This window comes from Giraffa tippelskirchi, chromosome 6 (assembly GCF_054371585.1).
Source record: "Giraffa tippelskirchi isolate mGirTip1 chromosome 6, T2T-mGirTip1v1.2.pri, whole genome shotgun sequence".
Lineage (NCBI taxonomy): Eukaryota > Metazoa > Chordata > Mammalia > Artiodactyla > Giraffidae > Giraffa > Giraffa tippelskirchi.
This window is the reverse complement of record NC_137280.1, coordinates 15267867-15292178: the sequence shown is the minus strand read 5'-3', so window position 1 is coordinate 15292178 and position 24312 is coordinate 15267867. Positions and strand designations below refer to the sequence as shown.

Sequence of the window (24312 nt, the reverse complement as noted above, 5' to 3'; positions counted from 1 at the left end):
CTTTTCCTTTGCATTAAGAAATTAAGATGGATTCAATAAGAGGAAAATGACTAAAAACAAACGTGTTATACCCACTTTGCAAAACACTGTCTCACATAAATATTCCCCTGAAAGAAATTATGAATTTTTAAAACATCCTGAGTTTTAAAATTTCTCATTGCTTATAATCAACGATACATAAAATCTTCAAAAGTTTTAATTACCATTATCTTATAAATACCAAGCTATTAACACCAAATAATTGAAGAAATCTTTAATACAGGGACATCTTTATTTTTATGTTAATTATACTGAATAATGAATATATACGTATCATATCTTATTTAATTACCATCTAATGGGGTACTAATTCTGTAAAATTACAACTCAAAAAAAAAAAAGATATATTTGATTCTCCCAAAGCCAACCACATATGAATACACAAGAAAATTCACTTTTCATACCTTAAGGTAGCAATGTGCATAGCAATAATGAAGCAGATTATCAGAAGGTTGAGTAAGGCTGCTGACCACATGCACCAACTGTTCAGCATACATCGGCACAGAATGTTCCAGATTAATTTTATCCACCAGTATCTGAATAGAAGGCAAAGGCCGAAAAGACTGGAAGCTTGTAGTATTCATGAAGTTACTTGAGTTCTGGAAAATAATAATGATCACTTTATATTTCCGGAGAAGCAACTGGTATGCCATGTCTTTCAGAGACACTTCAGAGTGACACATAACGCAGTGACATCAAATTATCCTAGAAATGATGCCTTCCTATAGGACTCTCTTACCATAACCAAACAGAAACACCTTCTATTTTTAAGTACTCAAGTTGTGCCAATATTTAAGAAAAAGAAAAAGATTCCAAAGAAGGCTATTTACTGTAAAATTATCAATGCCCTTTTAGCTAGCTTTTTTCAGTCAACTAGAATATTGAAACTACATGCTTCAGTACATTGAAAGTATTTTCTTAACTTCATAATTTCCCCCCAAATCCCAGATATTGCAGAGCCTTTATCTTCTTTCTTTTTATTCACATTTAGATGACTAAAGGACTAAGTGGACTACTCTAGACAATCTGAAAGATACTGGCAATAATCAAAGTTTGTAGGACAGAAAAATTTCTGATCTATATTATATCTACTAATAGTAAACATGCTAAAGGCTCATAAAGTCCTAAGAATCTCAAGGTAGGCTTGATATTTTTAGTGTTACAGAATCTTTCTAAGCTTCAGAGTAAATGCAAATAAATTTCCACACATCGAGGGTATGAAATTGATTAGCAAGCCATCAACTCTGGTCCTTGAACTTATTTCCATACCTGTAACTCTCAATAAGGAACAGTATGACCCTCCAGCCAAAGGTATGTGAAAATATGTGGGAAGAGCAATTTAATTGTTTTGTCCATCTTTCATCAGCACAAGAATAGGGGAACCACACTGGCATTTAGCAGGCACTGGATAAAGACGGTAAGTGCTACGAGACACTTGTCTAGCCCAAAAGGTCAATAGTGCCATTATTGAGGAACACTGGGCCTACAACTAAGCTGGACATACAATTCTTCTTTTCTGACTCACTAATAATTTGTAAACCATCATTTATTGAGCAATTACTATATCAAAGGACTTTATTTTGGATTACTAAAATATAGGAGCCCCTGGTGGCTCAGACAGTAGAGAGTCTGCCTGCAGTGCGGGAGACCTGGCTTTGATCCCTGGGTCGGGAAGATCCCCTGGAGAAGGAAATAGCAACCCGCTCCACTATTCTTGCCTGGAGAATCCCATGGACGGAGGAGCCTGGCAGGCTACAGTCCATGGGGTTACAAAGAGTCAGACACGACTGAGCCACTTCACTTCACTGAGATATAATATACAATAAAGCATACAAATCTTAAACATACAGCTCAACAAATTTCCATGTATGTAATCACCACACATTTCAAGCACACTAGTAGGGCCCCACCAGGGGTGGCCAATATTCTCACCTTGATCATCACAGATTAGTTCTGTCCGTTCATCAACTTCACTTGAACAGAATCACACGTAAGTATATACTTACGTCTGCTTCTTTCATTCAATATGTCACCTGATAATTATCTATTGTTCACTCTTTGAGTCAACACTTATCATATGGAATGACTATTTTTATTTCTACTCATAACTCTTGTCTTAAGCTCTACATTTTCTGATTCTAAAATAATCATTCTATCCTTCCTTTGATTAGCCATTAAATGGTGTATCTTTTTTCATCCTCTTTTTTCTAGCTTGTGTTACTGTTTTCAGTTCCAGAATTCCACTTTGTTCTTTTTTTAATGGAGTGAAATCTTTTGACCTCTTCTATTTTTTTCTTTCTTCAACTTATTAACCATAATTACTTTAAAATTCATGTCTATACTATCATATTTTAATTTTCTCCACTAAAATTTTCCCTGATGATCTCTTTACCCAGCAACACAATGAATAAATTACCAGTGGCTGATAGAGAGCAAATACACAAAATGAAATTAATGTATCTTAAATCTTTGCCATACCTCCATGAGCTCTTCTTATTTAAAGTTAGGACAATTTTTATTTCTATAATCATTATGTCACCATGAAAAGAAATATATACCCAAAAATAATAAATTAAAAATAACAGATAATACCTTATATGTATATAGCAGACTCAGAAAGCAATACATTGGTTATGGACCTAAAATATTAAGCATCTAATAAATGTTAACAAACACAGTAATAATCACTGGGTTCCTAATATGTGCAAAATGGTTTACACACATTATTTCACTGAATATTCTAAATCATTCTAGGGGCTAGTACTCTGGGGGAACTGTTAAGTGCCAGCACCCTGGCAATCTTAAAATCCAGGTAGACCACAAAGTAAGGCTTAAACCACAAGAGACCTAATGGCAGAGCATCCTGTGATATTATCAAAACAGGGGAAAACAGAACTGCTAAAAGATCATTTCTCACTCAATTTCTCATCTTGAGAAATGCTGCTATGGGCAATTTTCTCATTAGCATCCCTCATTCAGGGGGCTTTCCATCTACTCTCTCAGAGTACACTGTAAGGCTATGTAACTGCTTGGCTGCAGGGTGGAACCCAATCCCTGTCAACAAGGTACCCTACCATGCGTGCCGCAGGTCAGGCAGCGCCCTGGATTCAGGGTTGTCCTGAAAGGGACAAGACAAGTTGACACATTACTGATTTGCTTTTGCTGTCTATGTAAGTAATTAACTATCTGAATCTATCTGGGACTTTTTGCTTCTTTACTGGATGACTCTATCAGCCTAAATGAAAACTTATAATTTTCTTTTCTTTCTCAGAAAAGGAAAACAAGGTTTAGAAATTAGATATAAAGCAAAGTGCTCAAAGGTGTCATAGCTTATACATGGTCTGATATCTACGCCCATGTGCTTCAACATTTCTTCATAGAGCTTTGGCTTGAGGTTAACCTATTTAATTATTTATATGATGTTGCTGTTCAGCCGCTAAGTCATGTCCAACTCTTTGTGACCTCATAGACTGCAGCACGCCAGGCTTCCCTGGCCTTTCCTGGCCTCCTATCTCCTGGAGTTTGCTCAAATTCATGTCCATTGAGTCACCGATGCTATCTAACCATCTCATCCTACTTTCTAAGAATTACCAATCATAGTTACATTGTTTAACATCATCATGGATAACTATATAAAAGATACTCTCTTACACAACTTACTCTTACAATATCAAAGGAACAATAATATGCATATATGAGAAAATAAGTAGTGAATGACAAAGTATACCTTTTCCCCCATAATGACAGGTAGCAAATGATCCAGCAAATTGAATTCAGCCATGAAAATTGTGAAGGTACATTTGAGGAGGGTAACACTTGTATGTCGAGTAGGAATATATTCCTCCAAAGATGCCACCTCCTCAGGATTCAGCATTATTTCACTTTCATCCTTAATATCTAAAATGAAATAATAAAAATTCAATGAAAATTTCTTTTAAAATAATTTTCCTAGTTAACTAAAAAATTAACTAGTTCTCCAAATTTGAAGGTCAAATTTTCTTTCAACAATGAAGCAGCTGTAAAATAGTGTTTCCTTTAACGAGACTAAATTATTTTGCTCTAGAAAATGTATGCCTTTGCTATACAAGAATGTTTGTTTTAATTTTTAAATATGTATTAAATATTTTAAAGAAATTCTTAGTCTCTGTCATTAAAAAAATAATGGCTCCTTTCATAAAAATACCATTGAGGTAATATCAATTCAAGCCACAAACTAGGAGAAAATACTTGTCACAGACAGATACATAGACAGACATAGTTATCTGTACAAAGGATTTGTACCTACAACATGTTAAAAAATTTACAACCACCTAAAAATCAAAAGTAAATGAATAATTCAATGTAAAAACGGGCAAAAAAGCCTTGAACAAACAAAAGATAACATATTCAAATGGCCAAAAGTTACATCAAAAGCTAGTTAACATCATTAAGATACCAGATAACTACAAATAATATAACAATGTGGTAGCACTACACATCCACTGGAAAAGCTAAAATGAAAAAGACTAAGAATACAAAAGTTGGTAGGTATGCACCAGCAGACTTTTTCTGTAAAGAGCCACAAAGAAAATACTTTAGGTTTTGTGTGTAGTTTGTCATAATTATTCAATTCTGCCACTGAAGTACAAAAGCAGCCACAGACAAAACATAACTGAATGAGTATGACTATGTTCCAATAAAATTTTATCTATACAAAACGAAAATTAGATTTCATATAGTTTTCATGTGTCACAAAATATCAACCTTATTTGTATTTTTTCCAATATTTGAAATACAAAACCCATTATCAACTCATGAGCTGTACAAAAAGAGGCAGTAAGTCATAAGTGACCAAACCGCTGATCAAGGGCAACTAAACTTCTCCTACACTGATAGACATATGAAGTGGTTCAATAATTTGGGAAAATAGTTTGGAAATATATACTAAAGGTAACATATATAATCACTTTACCTATGTGATTCTACTCTTAAATTCCCAACAGAAATGAATGCATATGTTTATCAAAAGGGATGTACTAGAATGTTGGTAGCATCACTACCATAATAACCAAAAACTAGAAACTAACCACAACCTTATCATCAGTAAAACAGATAAGTAAGTTATGGTATATTCACAAAATGGGATACTAAAAGGAAAGGAGAATGAATACCATAAACATAATGTAAACTAAAGTCAATGACAAATGAGTATACACTGTGTGCTTACATGTACATGAGTTCTAAAATATGCCAAAAGATATACATGCTCCAGTGGTTAAGAATCTGCCTGCCAACACAGGGAGTATGGGTTGAATCTCTGGTCCAAGAAGCTCCCACACGACACAGAGAAGCTAAGTCAGTGTGCCACAACTACTAAAGCCTGTATGTCTAGAGCCTGTGCTCCACAACCAGAGAGGCCACTGCAGTCAGATACCTGCACACCACAACGAAGAGTAGCCCCTGCTCACTGCGAGCAGAGAAAGCCAACGTGCGGCAATATGGACCCAGTACAGTCAAAAATAAATAAAATTTTTAAAGAATTTAAAAAAATAATAAAATATGCCACATTAAATCTAGGATGTTATAAGTATGGAGAGTGGTTACCCTTGGGGGTCAGGGTAATCAAAAGAGGGCAAGGAGTATTCTGGAGTGCTGGTAAGGTTCCATATCCTGAATAGTTAATCATATAGATGTGGTTAAGTTTACAACATTCACACAATTTTATCCTTAGATTTTGTGTGCTTTCCATTACATATATTACACTTCAAGGAAATAACTAATTTAAAAAAAAAAAAAAAAGAGTGGAGAACTGCTAATTACTCAGAATAAGAACTGCATGTATAACGTCAGTTAGCAGCAGTTTCTTTACATATGTCATATTTCTGAAATGATAAACTGCTTAAAATAATTCATTTTACATAAACATGTATATGCACGTGTGTATGTACGTGTGTGTGTAGCATAATCCAACTGTGGAAGAGATTGCAAATGGCTTTACCAAAAAAAAAAAAAAAATCTGAATTTTAAGTCAAGTGTATGGACTCCTTCTAGAGAACATATTTTCCAGCCTCCCTGGCTGCCAGGTATAAGGACACACTACTAAGTTTGGATCAATAAGATGATTGCGCCATGTCATTAAATTAAACTACATACCTACCATTTTCTCTTCCCCACTTGCTACTGATAAGACATTATAAAGCGGAATTAACATTGAGCATGCAGATGAGGTGTACCTCAGATGACAGGGAAAACAAGATGGTAGGAATTCTGGGTCTAAGACAACATCATGAAACAGAGTCACCCTAGTCTCCTGGATTACCTACCAGTGTCGGCTTTAACGTGATAAAAATTAGTTACATACTGTTTCTTGTGTGAACATTAGTTTTCATTTCTCTGGGATAAACGCCCAGGAACGCAGTTGCTGGCTACATGGCAGCTGCATGATAAGTTTTTTAAAAATCTGTCAAACTGTTCATAGGAGTGGCTGTACCATTTTACATTCTTAGCAGCAATGCATCAGTAATCTAGCCTTCTTCACATCCTCCACAACATTTGGTGTTGACACCGTTTTCTGTACATATTACCCTCAGTTCAGTCGCTCAGTAGTGTCCAATTCTTTGAGACCCCATGGACTGCAGCACACCAGGCTTCCCTGTCCATAATCAGCACCTGAGCTTGCTCAAACTCATGTCCATCGAGGCAGTGATGCCATCCAACCATCTCATCCTCTGTCATTCCCTTCTCCACTTGCCTTCAATCTTTCCCAGCATCAGGGTCTTTCCTAATAAGTCAGCTCTTCCCATCAGATAGCCAAGTATTGGACCTTCAGCATCAGTCCTTCCAGTGAATATTCAGGACTGATTTCCTTTAGAATAGACTAGTTTGATCTCTCTGCAGTCCAAGGGACTCTCAAGAGTCTTCTCCAGTACCACAGTACAAAAGCATCAATACCTTGGCATTCAGCCTTCTTTACAGTCCAATTCTCACATTCATACAGGACTAGTGGAAAAACCATAGCTCTGACTACAGGGACCACTGTCAGCAAAGTAATGTCTCTGCTTTTTAATATGCTGTCTAGGTTGGTCATAGCTTTTCTTCCAAAGAGAAAGTGTCTTTTAATTTCATGGCTGCAGTCACCATCTGCATCTGATTTTGGAGCTCAAGAAAATAAAGGCTGTCACTGTTTCCATGGTTTCCCCACCAACTTGCCATGAAGTGATGGAATAGATGCCATTATCTTCATTTTTTGAATGTTGACTTTTAAGCCAGCTTTTTCACTCTTTCACTTTCATCAAGAGGCTCTTTAGCTCCTCTTCACTTTCTGCCTTAAGGAAGCTGTCACCTGCATATCTGAGGTTATTGATATTTCTCCCAGCAATCTTGATTCCATTTTGTGCTTCATCCAGCCTGAAATTTTACATGATGTACTCTGCAAAGAACTTAAATAAAAAGGGTGAAAATATACAGCCTAGACATTCTCATTTTCCAATTTGGAATCAGTCCGACGTTCCATGTCCCATTCTAACTGTTGCTTCTTGAACTGCATACAGATTTCTCAGGGGGCAAGTAAGGTGGTCTGATACTCCCATCTCTTCAAGAATTTTCCACAGTTTGTTGTGATCCAAACAGGCAGAGGCTTCAGTGTAGTCAATGAAGCAGATGCTTTCCTAGAATTCTCTTTTCTATGATCCAGTGGATGTTGGCAATTTGCTTTGGTTCCTCTGCCTTTACTAATTCCAGTTTGAACATCTGGAAGTTCTCTGTGCATGTACTGTTTAAGCCCCATCTGGAGAACTTTGAGAATTACTTTGAGTGTGAGATGAGGGCAACTGTACGGTAGTTTGAACATTCTTTGGCATTGCCTTTCTCTAGGATTGGAATGAAAATTGACCTTTTCTAGTTCTGCGGCCACTGCCGAGTTTTCCAAATCTGCTGGCACGTGGAGTGCAGTACTTCAACAGCATGATATTCTAGGATTTTAAATAGCTCAGCTGGAACTTTATCACCTCCACTAGCTTTTAAGTAGTGATGCTTCCTAAGGTCCACTTGACTTCACAATGAAAGGTGTCTGGATCTAGGTGAGCGATCACACCATCATGGTTACCTGGGTCATTAAAATCTTTTTTTGTATAGTTCTTCTGTGTATTCCCGCCACCTCTTCTTAATATCTTCTGCTTCTGTTAGGCCCATCCCATTTCTGTCCTTTATTGCACCCATCTCCGCATGAAATGTTCTCTTGGTATGTCTGAATTTCTTGAAGAGATCTCTAGTCTTTCCCATTCTATTGTTTTTCTCTATTTCTTTGCACTTGATCACTTACAAAGGTTTTCTTATCACTTCTTGCCATTCTTTGGAACTCTGCATTCAGATGGATATATCTTTCCATTTCTCCTTTGCCTTTCGCTTTTCTTCTTTTCTCTGCTTTAATTTGTAAGGCCTCCTCAGACAACCATTTCGTCTTTTTGCATTTATTTTTCTTGGGGATGATTCTGATCACCACCTCCTATACAGTGTTATGAGCCTCCATCCACAGTTCTTCAGGCACTCTATCAGATCCAATCCCTTTATTCTCCTTGTCACTTCATACTGTACAAACTACTGTACAAATTACAGTACAATCACAATTTGATTTAGGTCATACTTGAACGGTCAAGTGGTTTTCCCTACTTTCTTCAATTTAAGTCTGAATTTGGCAATAAGGAGTTCATGATCAGAGCCACAATCAGCTCCCAGTCTTGCATTTGCTGACTGTATAGAGCTTCTCCATCTTCTGCTGCAAAGAATATAATCAATCTGATTTCGGTACTGACCATCTGGTGATATCCCTGTGTAGTGTCATCTCTTGTGTTATTGGAAGAGGGTGTTTCCTATGATCAGTTCATTCTCTGTCAAAACTCTGTTCGTCTTTGCCCTGCTTCATTTTGTATTTCAAGGCCAAATTTGCCTTTATTCCAGGTTATCTCTTGACTTCCTACTTTTGCATTCCAGTTTCCTATGATGAAAAGGACATCTTTTTCTGGTGTTAGTTCTAAAAGGTCTTGTAGGTCTTCAAAGAACCATTCAACTTCAGCTTCTTCAGGATTAGTGGTTGGGGCACAGACTTGGATTACTGTGATACTGAATGGTATACTATCCTAGCACTCATCAGAATGACTGGCACGGAGCACACACTGAAACGAGCTGCAAGAAATGAATTCATGAACATACCAAGCATTTATGGCACTGTGTTATGTGATTTTACAGGCACTAATTTTTGGATGTAGGTCCTATTAGCTCTTGTTTTAAATATTTCATTTGTATTTGTGTGCGTGTGTGTTAGTCACTCAGTCATGTCCGACTCTTTGCGACTCCGTGGACTATAGCCCGCCAGGGCTCCTCTGTCCATGGAATTCTCCAGGCAAGAATACTGGAGTGGGTTGTCATTTCCTTCTCCAGGAGATCTTCCAGACCCAGGGATCAAACCCAGGTCTCCTACATTGCAGGTGAGATGCTTTACCGTCTGAGCTACTAGAGAAGCATCATTCAAATCAACTTGCAAGAGATTCAAAATTAAGCCAAAACAAACCTGGTTTTAGTCTACTATATGGTTCATATTCATGTTCCAAGGCACAAACAACCATTTTTAAAATTCTGTGTACTGCACTGCTATCCAAGCGAAAATCAAGAGGACCTATAACGAGGATTTTGGTAGACTTTTCCTGAACTGTTCCCAAATCTTCACTCTTCCCTGAAGAAAAGTCTTGTTGATTTGCAGAACCTACAAGAAGCCAAAATTCATATTAATACTGTAAGCATCAATCAGGTATATCAAGTATATATTTTAACATTACTCTTAACTTTTCAACATAGAGCTTAATGCCTTAAGAACAATTCTATATCAGCTGGATACACAGAACCCTGCTGATCTATTTTTCTTTATGCAGGTGAGATGCTATCAACAACAAAAAAAGTTACTTTAAAAAACAATTGTTTCTGTTATCTATTTAATATTATACTGCTGCTACTGCTAAGTCGCTTCAGTCATGTCTGACTCTGTGTGACCCCAAAGACTGCAGCCCACCAGGCTCCTCCATCCCTGGGATTCCCCAGGCAAGAACACTGGAGTAGGTTGTCATTTCCTTCTCCAATGCATGAAAGTAAAAGTGAAAGTGAAGTCACTCAGTCATGTCCGACTCTTCACGACCCCATGGACTGCAGCCTACCAGGCTCCTCCGTCCATGGGATTTTCCAGGCAAGAGTACTGGAGTGGGTTGCCACTGCCTTCTCCGAATTTAATGTTATAAGATCTGCTATAAAACTAAATGGTCATTCTTAAAAAATTATTCTCCAACATTTAATTGGCCTATACCCAGTAATTCTGCACACAATACTATTAAGTTGACTGGGAAGTCAGATTCTGGAAGTAGTTGCATTTTACTACTATTTTATCTTAGAAGTTTCACTGAAAAATTGATTGCTTAAAACTACATGTTCAAAGATGATTTGAGAGTTTTATAATGAACATGGAAGTAAACAACAGGTATTACCCACTTTGAACTTTTTCCAAAATAAAATCACTATGATCATGTTCCAAGGGTGGAAGCCAACTTCCTCAATCCCTTATCTGCCCATATATCAAAGAGGAAACAAGGTTGATTTCTAAAGAAAATCTTGGCTCTACCTATAGGTATTTCTTTTTATCCAGTATGTCGACACTTACATTAACTATTTGGTTTTAATATATAAATTCACTATTTTAAGTGGTAACATTCAACAAATTTCGATTCTTGAGTCTTATGTTTCTTCAAACAAAAATAGGAGAGCAAAACTTTCTAGCATTTTACTACTTTTAGTTAAACACAAAAATTCTCCATCCACATATACTTTTTAATAACTTTTTCAAAAATACATTTGCTTCATTTCAGAAAAAAGGAGTCCAGTTCAATCTCTAGTTTCAGTACCACAGACAAAAAAACATTATATCATTCATATAGTTTCAACAAGATGATAATATACAAACGTAAATGTCACAAATAAAACAAAGTTAATCTTAAAATATTTTATGATACACATAAATAATATTGAATCACATTACATATTAGGTGAAAATAACATTATCATTAACATAAAAAAAATCACTTTCCATAGCTAAACCAGGTATTTCTAGAGTTACCTGTTAGGATGAGTCAACTTTAAGATAATCAGAAGGACTCTTGTTGCAAATCAAAATATTCAAAAACATGGAAAATATCCTGCTTTTGAGTCCTGCAGGAGCTGCTGCTGCTAAGTCGCGTCAGTTGTGTCTGACTCTGTGCGACCCCACAGACGGCAGCCCATCAGGCTCCTCCATCCCTGCTACTAGGCTTCTTTTAAAAAATGTCACTTCATAAGAAGACCTTTCTTTTAGACATCAGATTGTGAAGTCTACAGGATTCTATTTTTTTCCTCAGATAATACAACTTGATTATAACGCAATTTAAATTTAGATGCCAGTAACTTATCTAAAAGGTAAAACTGTAACTGACTTTCAGCTGCATCTTTTCAGCAAGGTATTTTACTCATGCCTACCCTCGATATGTTTGGTAACTCCAGCCCCCTGAATGTTTGGCTATTCTTATTAAGAATAAAGATAATATCCAGTTAGCCTAAGGATAATGAAGGACTTGCCAGTCTGTCCATGGAGAATTATGAGCATTACTTTGCGAGCGTGTGAGATGAATGCAATTGTGAGGTAGTCTGAACATTCTTTGGCATTGCCTTTCTTTGGGATTGGAATGAAAACTGACCTTTTCCAGTGCTGTAGCCACTGCTGAGTTTTCCAAACTGGCTGGCATATTGAGTGCAGCACCTTCAGAGCATCATCTTTTATGGTTTGAAATAGCTCAAGTGAATTCCATCACCTCCACTAGCTTTGCACGTAGTGTTGATTCCTAAGGCCCACTTGACTTCGTATCCCAGGATGTCTGGCTCTAGATGAGTTATCACACCATCGTGATTATCTGGGTCGTGAAGATCTTTTTTGCATAGTTCTTCTGTATATTCTTGCAACTTTTTCTTAATATCTTCTGCTTCCGTTAGGTCCATACCATTTCTGTCATTTATTGTGCCCATCTTTGCAGGAAATGTTCCCTTAGTATCTCTAATTTTCTTGCAGACATCTCTAGTCTTTCCCATTCTATTGTTTTCCTCTATTTCTTTACATTGATCACTTAGGAAGGCTTTCTTATCTCTCCTTCTCTTCTTTGGAACTCTGCATTTAGATGGGTATATCTTTCCTTTTCTCCTTTGCCTTTCGCTTTTCTTCTTTTCTCAGCTATTTGTAAGGCCTCCTCAGACAACCATTTTCCCTTTTTGCATTTCTTTTTCTTGGGGATGGCTTTGTTCACTGCCCCCTGTACAATGTCACAAGCCTCCGTCCACAGTTCTTCAGGCATTCTATCAGATCTAATCCCTCGAATCTATTTCTCATTTCCACTGTATAATTGTAAGGGATTTGATTTAAGTCATACCTGAATGGTCTAGTGGTTTTCCCTACTTTCTTCAATTTATGTCTGAATTTGGCAATAAAAGTTCATGATCGGAGTCACAGTCAGCTCCCAGTCTTGTTTTTGCTGACTGTATAGAGCTTCTCCATCTTTGGCTGCAAAGAATATAATCAGATTTCGGTACTGACCATCTGGTGACGTCCACGTGTAGAGTCTTCTCTTGTGCTGTTGGAAGAGGGTGTTTGCTCGGACCAGTGCATTCTCTTGGCAAAACTCTGTTAGACTTTTCCCTGCTGCATTCTGTACTCCAAGGCCAAATTTGCCTGTTATTCCAGGTATCTCTTGACTTCCTACTTTTGCATGCCAGTCTCCTATAATGAAAAGGACATCTTTTTCGGGTGTTAGTTCTAGAAGGTCTTGTAGGTCTTCATAGAAACAGTCACCTCAGCTTCTTCAGCATTACTGGTTGGGACACAGACCTGGATTACTGTGATACTGAATGATTTGCCTTGGAAGTGAACAGAGATCATTCTGTCGTTTTTGAGATTGCACCCAAGTACTGTATTTCAGAGTCTTTTGTTGATTCTGAGGGCTACTCCATTTCTTCTAAGGTTAGAAGAAATTCTTGCTCACAGTAGTAGATATAATGGTCATCTGAGTTAAATTCACCCATTCTAGCCCATTTTAGTTCACTCATTCCTAAAATGTCGATGGTTCACTCTTGCCATCTCCTGTTTGACCACTCCCAATTTGCCTTGATTCACGGACCTAACATTCCAGGTTCCTATGCAATATTGTTCTTTACGGCATCGGACTTTACTTCCATCACCAATCGCATCCACAACTGGGTGTTGTTTTTGCTTTGACTCCATCTCTTCTCTGGAGTTATTTCTCCACTGATCTCCCATAGCATATAGAGCACCTACCAACCTGGGGAGTTCACTTTCAGTGTCCTTTTTGTCTTTTCATACTGTTCATGGGGTTCTCAAGGCAAGAATACTGAAGTGTTTGCCATTCCCTTCTCCAATGGACCACATTTTATCAGAACTCTCTACCAGGACCCATCCATCTTGAGTGGCCCTACACAGCATGGCTCATGGTTTCATTCAATTAGCCAACGCTGTGGTCCATGTGATCAATTTGATTAGTTTTCTGTGATTGTGGTTTTCATTCTGTTAAGGATAAGAGGCTTATGGAAGCTTCCTGATGGGAGAGACTGACTGAGGGGGAAACTGGGTCTTGTTCTGATGGGCAGGGCCATGCTCGGTAACTCTTTAATCCAGTTTTCTGTTGATGGGCAGGGGCTGTGCTGGCCAAACTATGGTGGAGATAATGAAGATAATGCAACCTCCTTCAAAAGGTCCCATGCATGCACTGCCGCACTCAGTGTTCCTGACCCTGCACCAGGCCATGGCCAACCCACGCCTCCGCCGGAGACTCCTGGACACTCATGGGCAAGTCTGGGTCAGTCTCTTGTGCGGTCACTGCTCCTCTCTCCTGGGTCCTGGTGTGCACAATGTTTTTTTTGTGTCCTCCAAGAGTTTGTTTCCCAATCCTGTGTAAGTTCTGGCAGCTCTATGGTGGGGTTAATGGTGACCTCCTCCAAGAGGGCTTATGCCATACCCAGGTCTGCTGCTCCCAGGCTCTTGTCCCTGGGGCAGGTCACTGCTGACCCATACCTCCACAGGAGACAGTCAAACACTCAAAAGCAGGTCTGGCTCCGTCTCTGTGGAGCCTCCTAGTGCACACAAGGTTTTGTTTGAACCCTCCAAGCATCTCTGGTGGATATGGGGCTTGATTCTAAACGTGATTTCACCTCTCCTACCATCTTACTGAGGCTTCTCCTTTGCCCTTGGACATGGGGTATATTTTTTTGGTGGGATCCAACATTCTCCTGTCAATGGTTGTTCAGCAGCAAGTTGCAATTTTGGAGTTCTTGCAGGAGAAGATGAGTGCACGTCCTTCTATTCCATCTTCTCATTTCAGATGTGAAAGTGAAAGTCACTTAGTCATGTCCGACTCAGAGACGCCATGGACTATACAGTCCATGGAATTCTCCAGGCCAGAATACTAGAGTGGGTAGCCTTTCCCTTCTCCAGGGGATATTCCCAACCCAGGGATTGAACCCAGGTCTCCTGCATTGCAGGCAGATTCTTTACCATCTGAGCCACAAGGGAAGCCAAATTTGAACTACAGAAACAAATAAATGTCAAGTAACAACAAACCAAGACTTTTAGATAAAATATTTCTTTGAAGAATTCAAAATTAACCTCTTGAGAATTCAAACTATTTTCCTTAGGTTTATAAATACTAAAAATTCCACAAATTTCCTGTTTCAAGTAATCCAAGAAAGAAGAATATCTGAACAGAGCAGTGACAAATGAAAGCTGTAGAGTTAAATTAGCTGGGTTCAAATCCCACATATATGCTGTGTGATCTTGGCCAAGTTATGAAATCTGTATAGGACTGGCTGTTTCCTCATCTAGAAAAAGGGGATATTGTTATCTACCTTACAGGGTTATTATGAAGATTAAATAAGCTAACATACGTAAAACACCTACAAGAGTGCCTTCCATTTAAAACCATTCAACAAATACTGGCTATTATTATCACCATCACTATATTATAAGTGAATATAGATTCACAATGAGAAAAAAAACACAGGAAAGCAGCTACAAAAAAGCAGGCAATGAATAAATGAACAGATTGTTGGGTGAATGAAAGAACATATTTTTAATGTACATGTGACATTCACGAGTAAGTTAAATTAACAGTGGATTTTTATTATTTTTCTCAAAAAAATTATCTGCTCACACACCTGAGAAAGTATCTGTGTAAGCAGTAAACCAAAACGATGACCACAAATCTCAGAACAGCAGTTTCCTACAGTGAGGGAAGGAGAAGACTTGATGGAAAAGGAACACACAGGGGGCTAGCAATGTTGATATCATCCTGTTACTCAACTTATGTGGGAAATACACAGGTGCTTATATTTCTTTGCTATTCTGTACACAAACGTACAAAACCTGTTTGTATGTTATGATCTAACATCTTGTTTAAAAAGTTAAAGATGAAGATATACAACAATGCATATTATTCACAGGAATGAAGTAAATGAAAAATTCAAAAGTTAACAAACTACCAGCATGTCAGAAAATAAATATGCACCTTAAGTAAATATAAAATCATGTGTCAATCTTTTAAACACTTTAGAAACAAATATATACAAGTAACAAAATCTTCAGTGTGAGGTTTCCTTTACTTGAAAGGCAGACTACTTCAAACTTCGCCTCCTCAGAAAATACCAAAGCCACAGCACCCGCAGAAGACACCACACTAAACAAGAAGAAACCTACCAGCTTACTTCTGGCAACTACAATACAATAAAAATTTGCCAAGCTCTTAGAACCGAGACTTTGGAACTGCACTTTCATATACAATTATCCCTTGCTTTTCAAAAGTTAGCTTTAGGCCATTTTTCTTTTACAGAAGTTCTACATTAACACCTGTTCCCCTAATCAAAAGAAATCTGAAGAGAATTTTTACTTTTACATAAAAAAGTGAAAATAGCATTCACCATTTGTCTCACAGTGAAGCACCTCACAGGCAGCTCCAGCATGGAGGAGGGCTCCAGCAAGCTCCAGCATGGAGGAGGGCTCCAGCAAGCTCCTTCCCCAGGAACTACATTCAGAATCTCAGTGTCAAGCCGCCATAGCTGTGAACTGTGTCTGTGAGCATCTGAGCTTTATCTGTTTATTTCATGCATCCATTAATAAGGTCAGCACTAAGGTAACTGCTTCTTCATTTTATACCATTTCAAATTACCAGCGGTTTCATACCAATGCTGTAGTGGGAGAAACCTGAAACATCTCTACCAATGTCCGTGGGTACGTCAAAACACATCTTTTCCTCCAAAAATCTTCCTTTTTTGTCTCTATCTTCTGTAATGATTATCTCAGCTAACAAATAACTCAAGACCAAAACTGGGTCAACTATTTGAATTTCATTTTTATTAAAAGCAATGCGAAGGCAGTGAGGATTTTAAGCACAGAATTAAACCAGTCTGATTACAGTATGGATCATATAGGAGGGCAAAAGTGGAAAGAGAAAGCCAGTGAAAAAGATACTAGAATCTAGAGATGATAAAAGACTGGATGAGAGCATTAATGGTGGAGCTTAAGAAAAGACAGACTCAAGAGAGATTCTATAGATAAGATGTGATGAAATGTTCTGAAGGGTTGGATGCTAGGAGAGAAAGTGTGATGGATAATTCTCAGATTTCTGGCTTGCCCAACTAGCAGAGAGCAGGTAAATATTCCACTAAGAAAACCATGAAAATGGGTTTCCCAGGTGGTGCACTGGTAAAGAATCTGCTGGCCAATGCAGGGGACACAAGAGATGTGGGTTCAAACCCTGGGTTGGGATGATCTTCTGGAGTAGGAAATGGCAACCCACTCCAGTATTCCTGACTGGAAAGTTCCACAGACAGAGCCTGGAGGGCTACAATCCATTGGGTCACAAAGAGTCAGACATGACTGAGCATACAAGAGCAACAGAACCATGAAAACAGGGGAAAAGTAATACGTGGATATGTGTGTGTATGTTAGTCACTCAATCATGTCCAACTCATGATCCCATTGACTGTGGACGTGAGGGTATCAATGACTCAATTTTGACATTCGATTCTGAGATATTTATGAGACACAGAAGTGAAAGTGTCAATTGTGCATGGCATAAATGTAATTCTAAATTTTAAAGAGTAAGTATGGACCAAAAATACAAATAGGGGCTTCAACGACATATAGAAGGTACCCGAATCCATGAAAAAGAATAAGATTACTTCAGGAAGAGTTTAGGGAAAGAAGTGAATCCAAGATTTGACCAATGAGAACACTGACATTTAGAAATCCATTTTGAAAAGAGGAAGCAGAAAATTACTGCTCTTGCCTTCTGTTTTCATCTAACAAAACTTAACAATCCTTCAAGATCAACTCCTCTGTGAAGTCTTCAACAACATAGGCAAGGTAATCCCTTTCTCACCTGGACCTCTTTTAGCTGTCTGTTTATATTACTATCTCTAACATGCTATATTCAAATCACTTATTTAAGTGTATAAATACTACTTATTGCTTTCTTGAGAAATGCCTTGCTCTTCTTTGCATTCACAGTATCTAATTCATCATCTAACACAAAGAGATCATGTATTAAAATATGAAAAATTAACAAAACATGGTGACACTATTTTGACTAAGTTTTCAATATGAAAAAGAGACAGAACAATAAGCACAACACAGTACAGTTAAATTTCTGAAATCATTTGATTGTTAATATAATGAATGAAACATAATAAAATAAGACTGTGTCCATAATTTCTAGAAAAATATATTTCTACTTTTCTGTTTGAAACAAGCTCTTTTTTTAATAAAAGGATCTATATAACCTCCAAAATGTATTTAAATACAGAAAAGGAAATAAATGTTCATGCTCTTTGACAACATGAAATTTGATGCATCGAAATTTTTAATATGTGGTACATAGTACAAACTAATTCTAGTTAATAATATAAAATATAGTATTTTCAATCAGCTACACAAAGAAAGGACTAAAAATGTTAAGAATCTAAGAAAATTCTAACATGACATTAAATTATTCCCCAAAGTAACAAAAGATAACTTTGATGTTACAGAGTGCAATCAGTCCAGGACCAATTGATGCTAAAGAAGTCCTATTTCTGTTGTTCAAGCAAAAGCAAACATAAAGGAAAGAAATCAGTACCTTTGCCAGTGGTGTTCTCCATTGTATATAGGTAATCCATGTAAAATGCCCCAAACCTTTGCATTCCAGCTATCTCAGTATATGTCTCCTGCCAACAAAGCAAAGTGAACACAACACACATTGTATAGAACAGACTATAGTGTTAAAAACCTGACTAGGTCAAGAATCAGACATATATCCTTATGGAGAATATGTACCAACTCAAAAGATTACCAAAACAGAAAGAAGAACAGAGGTTACCCAAAGAATTTACTTCTAAAAAAGGCAGTATTACCTCTACTATAGACCACACAAAAGGACATCGATAATTCTACTAGACAATTTCACCATTTTGTCAAAAATGTCTGGTTAATGAATACCTACAATGGAGTAGGGCAGTGCAGTCTTAACCTTTATCACTATCACAAAACTGTCTAATATATACTCTCAAATAGAGTCAATCATTAATATTTCAGTACACTTATATGAAACAATCCAAACACTAAAAAAATACTAAAATATCTTTAAACGTATGTTAATTATCCAGGTCAAAATTAAATTCTTTACTTTCAACTATAAAATTAAGTCTGTAGAAGCAGTGTAAATCACTGAGTCTATTACATTAATTTTCATTACATTTTTTGACCTTTAAATTTATCCCATAAAAAGTAAATAAATATAATCTTATATGAAAAATTCAAGTAAGACTAAGACAAACATAGAGTAAAATGTGAAATTATTCACTTCTTTTCATTAATCCCATACTTCAAAAGTAACTGAAATTAAAAAAAATAATTCTACATCTTTTCACCATGACTATTTTAACAGTAGGGAATGGATAAATAAACTAATAGACACAGAAGCTGTATAAAAATATTCTAGATGTTTGAATAAACAACTAGCATTCAGAATAGATTACCAGGAAAGAAACATGGCAAGCACAAGTATTCCACCCCAGCACAACCTAGAATTCAGCTCAAAAATACATGCTCTGACCTTGTGAGTAGCTGCATCCAAGATAAATTCTGCACGAGTACCATTATTTTCTGGGCTTCGGTAATCAAACAATGAATTTGTGAGGTATGTCAAACCTTTTATACTCAAATTTTCACCACAAACGAAGAAATAGGCTTCCTGAAAATAAATGCAAAATTTCTGAACTGGAGGAAAACTGTTAATGAAAATAAAACGTTGGCTTTGTAACACCAATTCAGTAGTCAACAGAAATTATTACAACTTGAAGTCCTGTAAAAAGACAAGGAATGCTGTCTCCGTTTTCACTGCCTATTTTGGCATAGAACATTTTAACAAACCAAAGAGGAACTCCAAGTAGCTGCCATAAACAAGAAAGAAGAAACATTTATGAATTGGAAAGAATTTGGAACTACTGTCCAGGTGTTAAGTACTACCAACTTTCTCAATTCCCCTGAGCTCTATAATTTCTTACAGGGGAAAACAGTAAAGTTCCCCTCTGAAGCCAAAGATATATGCAGTCTAACAGATTTTTTTGGTATAGTTAAACACTTCAATAAGCACCTCATTATCCCTGCATTCTATCCAAAAAAAAAAAAAAATGGAGAAACGAGATTTTGGGGCGATTTTGACTTACGGTTTCACTTCTATTCATATTCTCTTCAAAATCTTTAACACCCATAATTCCTTTAAGGCACATGGCTCTGCAACCTACAAAACCAATCTGGCAATCAAAGAAAGGCTCTCCCATCATAAGGGCCTATAGAAGGAAAAGAAGAATTATGAACTTGAATTTCAACAAAAATGTTACAGGCATTCCTTGCACAAATTCTAAATTACCTGAGACATCTTTAGGATTATGACCTTTCCAAATTTATTCTCCTCAGATTACAAACCCTATTTAAAAAAGAAGCATCTAATTTGTCTCTGTAACCTGAAACCTTTGTATCCTCAATGACTGGCACTTGAAGAACATTAATCCACACATACATATGGGCACACACAAGTCAAATGAAAGAATGAAAGAATAAACTAATGTTGCATATTTCAGTAAAATCTTCATTAAAGAATATTTTTTTCAGTCAATACTACTGATCACCAAAATAGAAACACAAAGCTATAAATATAATTGTAAATATACTATTTATGATTTTTAAAAAACCTGTATTTATTAAATATTAACCTTAAAGACCATTCCAAAGATTTCTTAAGTACATTCAATGTTGATGGATTACCTCAACTGTAGTTCCTTCTTGTTCCCAACACAATACTTCTTTAGATTTTACTTTTTGAGGGCTGTAATAACTACTCTCGGCTTGCATTTCAGTAAGCTATGAAACAATATAAGAATATTAAGCAAGTCAAATTAGTATTAAATGGCAATAAACTGTCATTATTATGATGAATTGATGGAAACAAGGCCAATTTTAAGATTCGGGAAATTTAATTATTAAGCAGGAAAACAGGTGCAACAAAAACAGCTGTAACAGATTATCCATGGTATAAAGGTTGAATATGCTCGTCTAGTAAGATCATACAGAGAATATAAATACTTTACTTTTATTTAACTCCTTTTTGTTAATAATACTGCTTAAAAAGGCAAAAGCTATGTAGCTGTAAGAGTTCCATACTCATAAAATAGTTCATATATTCTGCCAAAAATTTATGCGTATTTTAAACTCCTTCTATCTTTACTAATTTATTCAATCAGCTTTAGTTAATCATTTCTAAGATTTCTACCAATCTGCACTTTTAAAGAAAGCTGTGAAGAAACACAGATTCAACAAAACTTTTTCAGTTCTAGGAGGGAAACAAATCCAAGGGCTCTACTTTCAAAGTATGTAATCTCACGGTATGTGCCACAGACTCATTCAAGCATGCAAATACTTACTGAGTGCCCAATCCATAAAAAGGATTAACCTAGATGCTAACAAAACTATATATATATACATACATATATATATATCTCTGTGTGTGTGTGTGTGTGTGCTTACTTCCCTGAAACTCACAGCATATTATTTCTACATACTCAAAAATTACATAATTGAAATTATTATTAAAAGATGCTTTTCTAAATGCCATGTGGTACCCTGCTTTGGATCATGTTACAAAAAAAGTCATGAAATTAAACTCTGTAACTTAACGGTAATGCACTGACACTGGCTTCCTAGTTTTGACAAATGTACTGTGATAGTTTAAGATAGTAATAATACAGAAAACTGGGTAAGAAATGTATGTGAACTCTCCGTACAAAGCATCTTTTCATTTTCCTGTAAGTCTAAAACTATTCCAAAAAAAAGATGTTACTTAAAAAAAAAAAAAAGGTATTCTGCTCATGTTTACTAATAATTCATGCTTATGAATGACTAATAAAGTCACCTTTATTCTTATGAAATGGATATATTCTTCAAACTCAAATGTAAAATCAAAGATAACATTAAAAAAAAATTACCTTTATGTCATATTAAGCTTATTTAACTGAAAAGCTACAATTCTAAGCATGATAACCTCTTGATAACCTTAGGAATCAATTAATTATTCTCAAATTTTACAGTAAGTTTTTATATAAGGCTTTATTTCTTGGATGCTCCTAGAACTGGTATACACAATGCTGCTGTTTCAAAGTACAATTCTATAATCTAAAATGCTTAAGTAAAATTGAATATTTTAGTTGATTGCCCTTCAGCTGTCTACAATTATTGTAGCAAAAAAGCAATTAATTGATTAAAAGGACTCAAACATTACAAGAACAATTTTCAACATTATTTTTTAAATGCTAGTTTAATTTGGCATGATTTTTGTTGGATTGATATCAACTGTTCAGAATGCTAATGCAGAAACATGACCTTATTTTCTGACCAAATTATGAACCACAAATTAATTCCATACATTCTTCAAACCCAAGCTGAACAATGAATTCTAATGTTTTCCTCCTAAATATCAACATACTTCCCTTAGAGAAACAAAAATGCTTTAAATTTAAGATACACTGACTAATGACAAATAATACCCAAAAAGTCTATAAAAGTTTTGTATATAAAATGCCTATTCTGACTGACTCGATTTAATACAATTCTTATCATCAGTTAAGTTAATAGAAACATTACCAGAATAATTTCAAATTTAAAAGCAAACATGTAAAAGTCACGAGAAAAGATAGTACTTTACTAGCAATCCTTGGCTTCACTCATAAACTTAAAATAAAAATAACTGCACTTGGATCATCTAAAACTGGCAAGACATCTAGCAACAATTTGCAATAGTTGGTTTGTTGTATTTTTAAAGAGCCTGTTCTATCAGTTTTACTTTTTTCAGATTGGCCCATATCCCTTTAATTTAAACAACGCTAAATCAGTGAATTTCAGATGCAAAATTTATTCCATAAAATTCAGAAATAATAAACAACAGTGTTAAAATAGTAGAGGTAACATTTATATTATTTATCATTTCTTTCCCAAACTATCCCCCTTCCAAAAAAACATCTTTTAAGTTAATCAAGCCATGACTAAACTTCTGTTGAAATTTATTCTCTACATTTTTGAGCTTTGTCAAATGAGAAAATATGTAATAGTTTTAATTAGAAAAATCTTCAAAGACTACTTATTTTAAAATATTTTTAATCTACCATCTGCTCGAGTTATAAATTATACAGCTTTACTACTAATTGAAAAAGCTTATTTCAAGCAGTTAAACAATCTAAGGTAAATTAAAAACACCAGAGCAGAAACTTGATTTTTCATTACTACATTTCCAGTATCTAACAGTTGCCTGGAACAGTACATGTAATACTACTTCTACGGGCTGGACACATGAGTTTATCTTTTTCAGGAAAGTGTGTCTACAGAAAAAATAAATCCACAAAGACAAATAAAAGAAAATAATCTAAAAGAAGGTACAAAAATTTAGAAAAATGCTAAATTAGATAAAGAGATGGGTAGATGGGATATATGATGACTATGTACCAGATGCTGACTATGAACCAGACAATTTCCAAGAGCTGTAGATACAACTAGTCTTTTTTTAAGTTACTACTTACTAAGTTTGGTGTACTATCAAAAAAGAATAGCCACCATTTTCTGAAAAGACTAGCATTCCTTCATCTGTCTAATGGACAACTTTCTTGCCCTTGTAACCAGTGCTTTTATGAAGATTCACGTACATCTGTTTGAGTTCTAACAAAGATTTTTCTTATTAAAACTATTCCATATTTTCTAATTTGACAAAAGTTAAAAAGAACTCAATTCTTTTTACTATATAGCCAGGAGTATAACTGTTTGGTCATTGATAATTCCTCATTTTACCTTTTGAGGAACTGCCAGTTTTCCACAGTGACTGCACCATGTTACATTCCCACTAGTCTTCCCATTTGTTTTTAAATAACTCCAATTATGATTCCACCAGTGTCGAATCATTGTGCTGGTCAAAATCACCAATAATTTCCACATTGACAAATCTAATGAATTCATTCTCACAGATGACTTACTCACTCCATTATAAAACATTCATGACACTTAGCTTCCAGACAGGCATTCCATCTACATCACTAGTCACTAATTTTCTGTATCCCTCACAGACCTGTCAAAAACCAAACTCCTGAAATTCATCACAAGCCTAATCCTCTCTTGTGCATATGCTCTGTGGTTTGCAACTCTTTGGGACCCTATGGACTGGAATCCACCAGGCAACTCTTTATATACATTTCTAGAAAAATGGTACAAATGAATCGATCTGCAGGGCAGAAATAGAGATGCAGACATGGAGAACAGATGTGGACATGGGGAGGACAGGGAACGGAAGGGTAGGACAAATTGAGAATAGCACTGATATGTATACATATATAGGGACTTCCCTATAACTCAGATGGTAAAGAATCTGCTGCAATGCTGGAGACCTGGGTTCGATCCCTGGGTCAGAAAGATCCCCTGGAGAAGGAAATGGCAACCTACCTCAGTATTCTTGCCTAGAGAATCCCATGGACAGAGGAGGCTGGTGGGCTACAGTCTATAGGGTAGCAAAGAGTCGGACACGACTAAGCAAATAACACACATACATGCATAAAACAGGTAGCTAGTGGGAAGCTGCAATATAGCACAGTGAGTTCAGC

General features: G+C 36.2%; 1 protein-coding gene across 44 annotated transcripts in view; it reads right to left on the bottom strand.

The window, feature by feature from the left end:
* VPS13B (vacuolar protein sorting 13 homolog B) overlaps positions 1-24312 on the bottom strand; it is a 752042-nt gene that overhangs the window by 651782 nt on the left and 75948 nt on the right. For 43 of the 44 annotated variants that reach the window (XR_014057390.1, XR_014057381.1, XR_014057388.1 and 40 more), the window contains exons 9-15: positions 20444-20539; positions 19846-19968; positions 19233-19370; positions 18258-18345; positions 9584-9775; positions 3767-3936; positions 444-638 (exon numbers count right to left, since the gene is read on the bottom strand). Coding sequence is in view for 21 of the 44 variants with exons in the window: in XM_081503358.1 (XP_081359484.1) it covers positions 444-638; positions 3767-3936; positions 9584-9775; positions 18258-18345; positions 19233-19370; positions 19846-19968; positions 20444-20539 (1002 nt within the window). In the remaining 23 variants the exon portion in view is untranslated. Of the gene's footprint in view, positions 1-443; positions 639-3766; positions 3937-9583; positions 9804-18226; positions 18346-19232; positions 19371-19845; positions 19969-20443; positions 20540-24312 lie in introns of all 44 variants that reach the window. The other variant, XR_014057396.1, reaches the window with a different exon arrangement.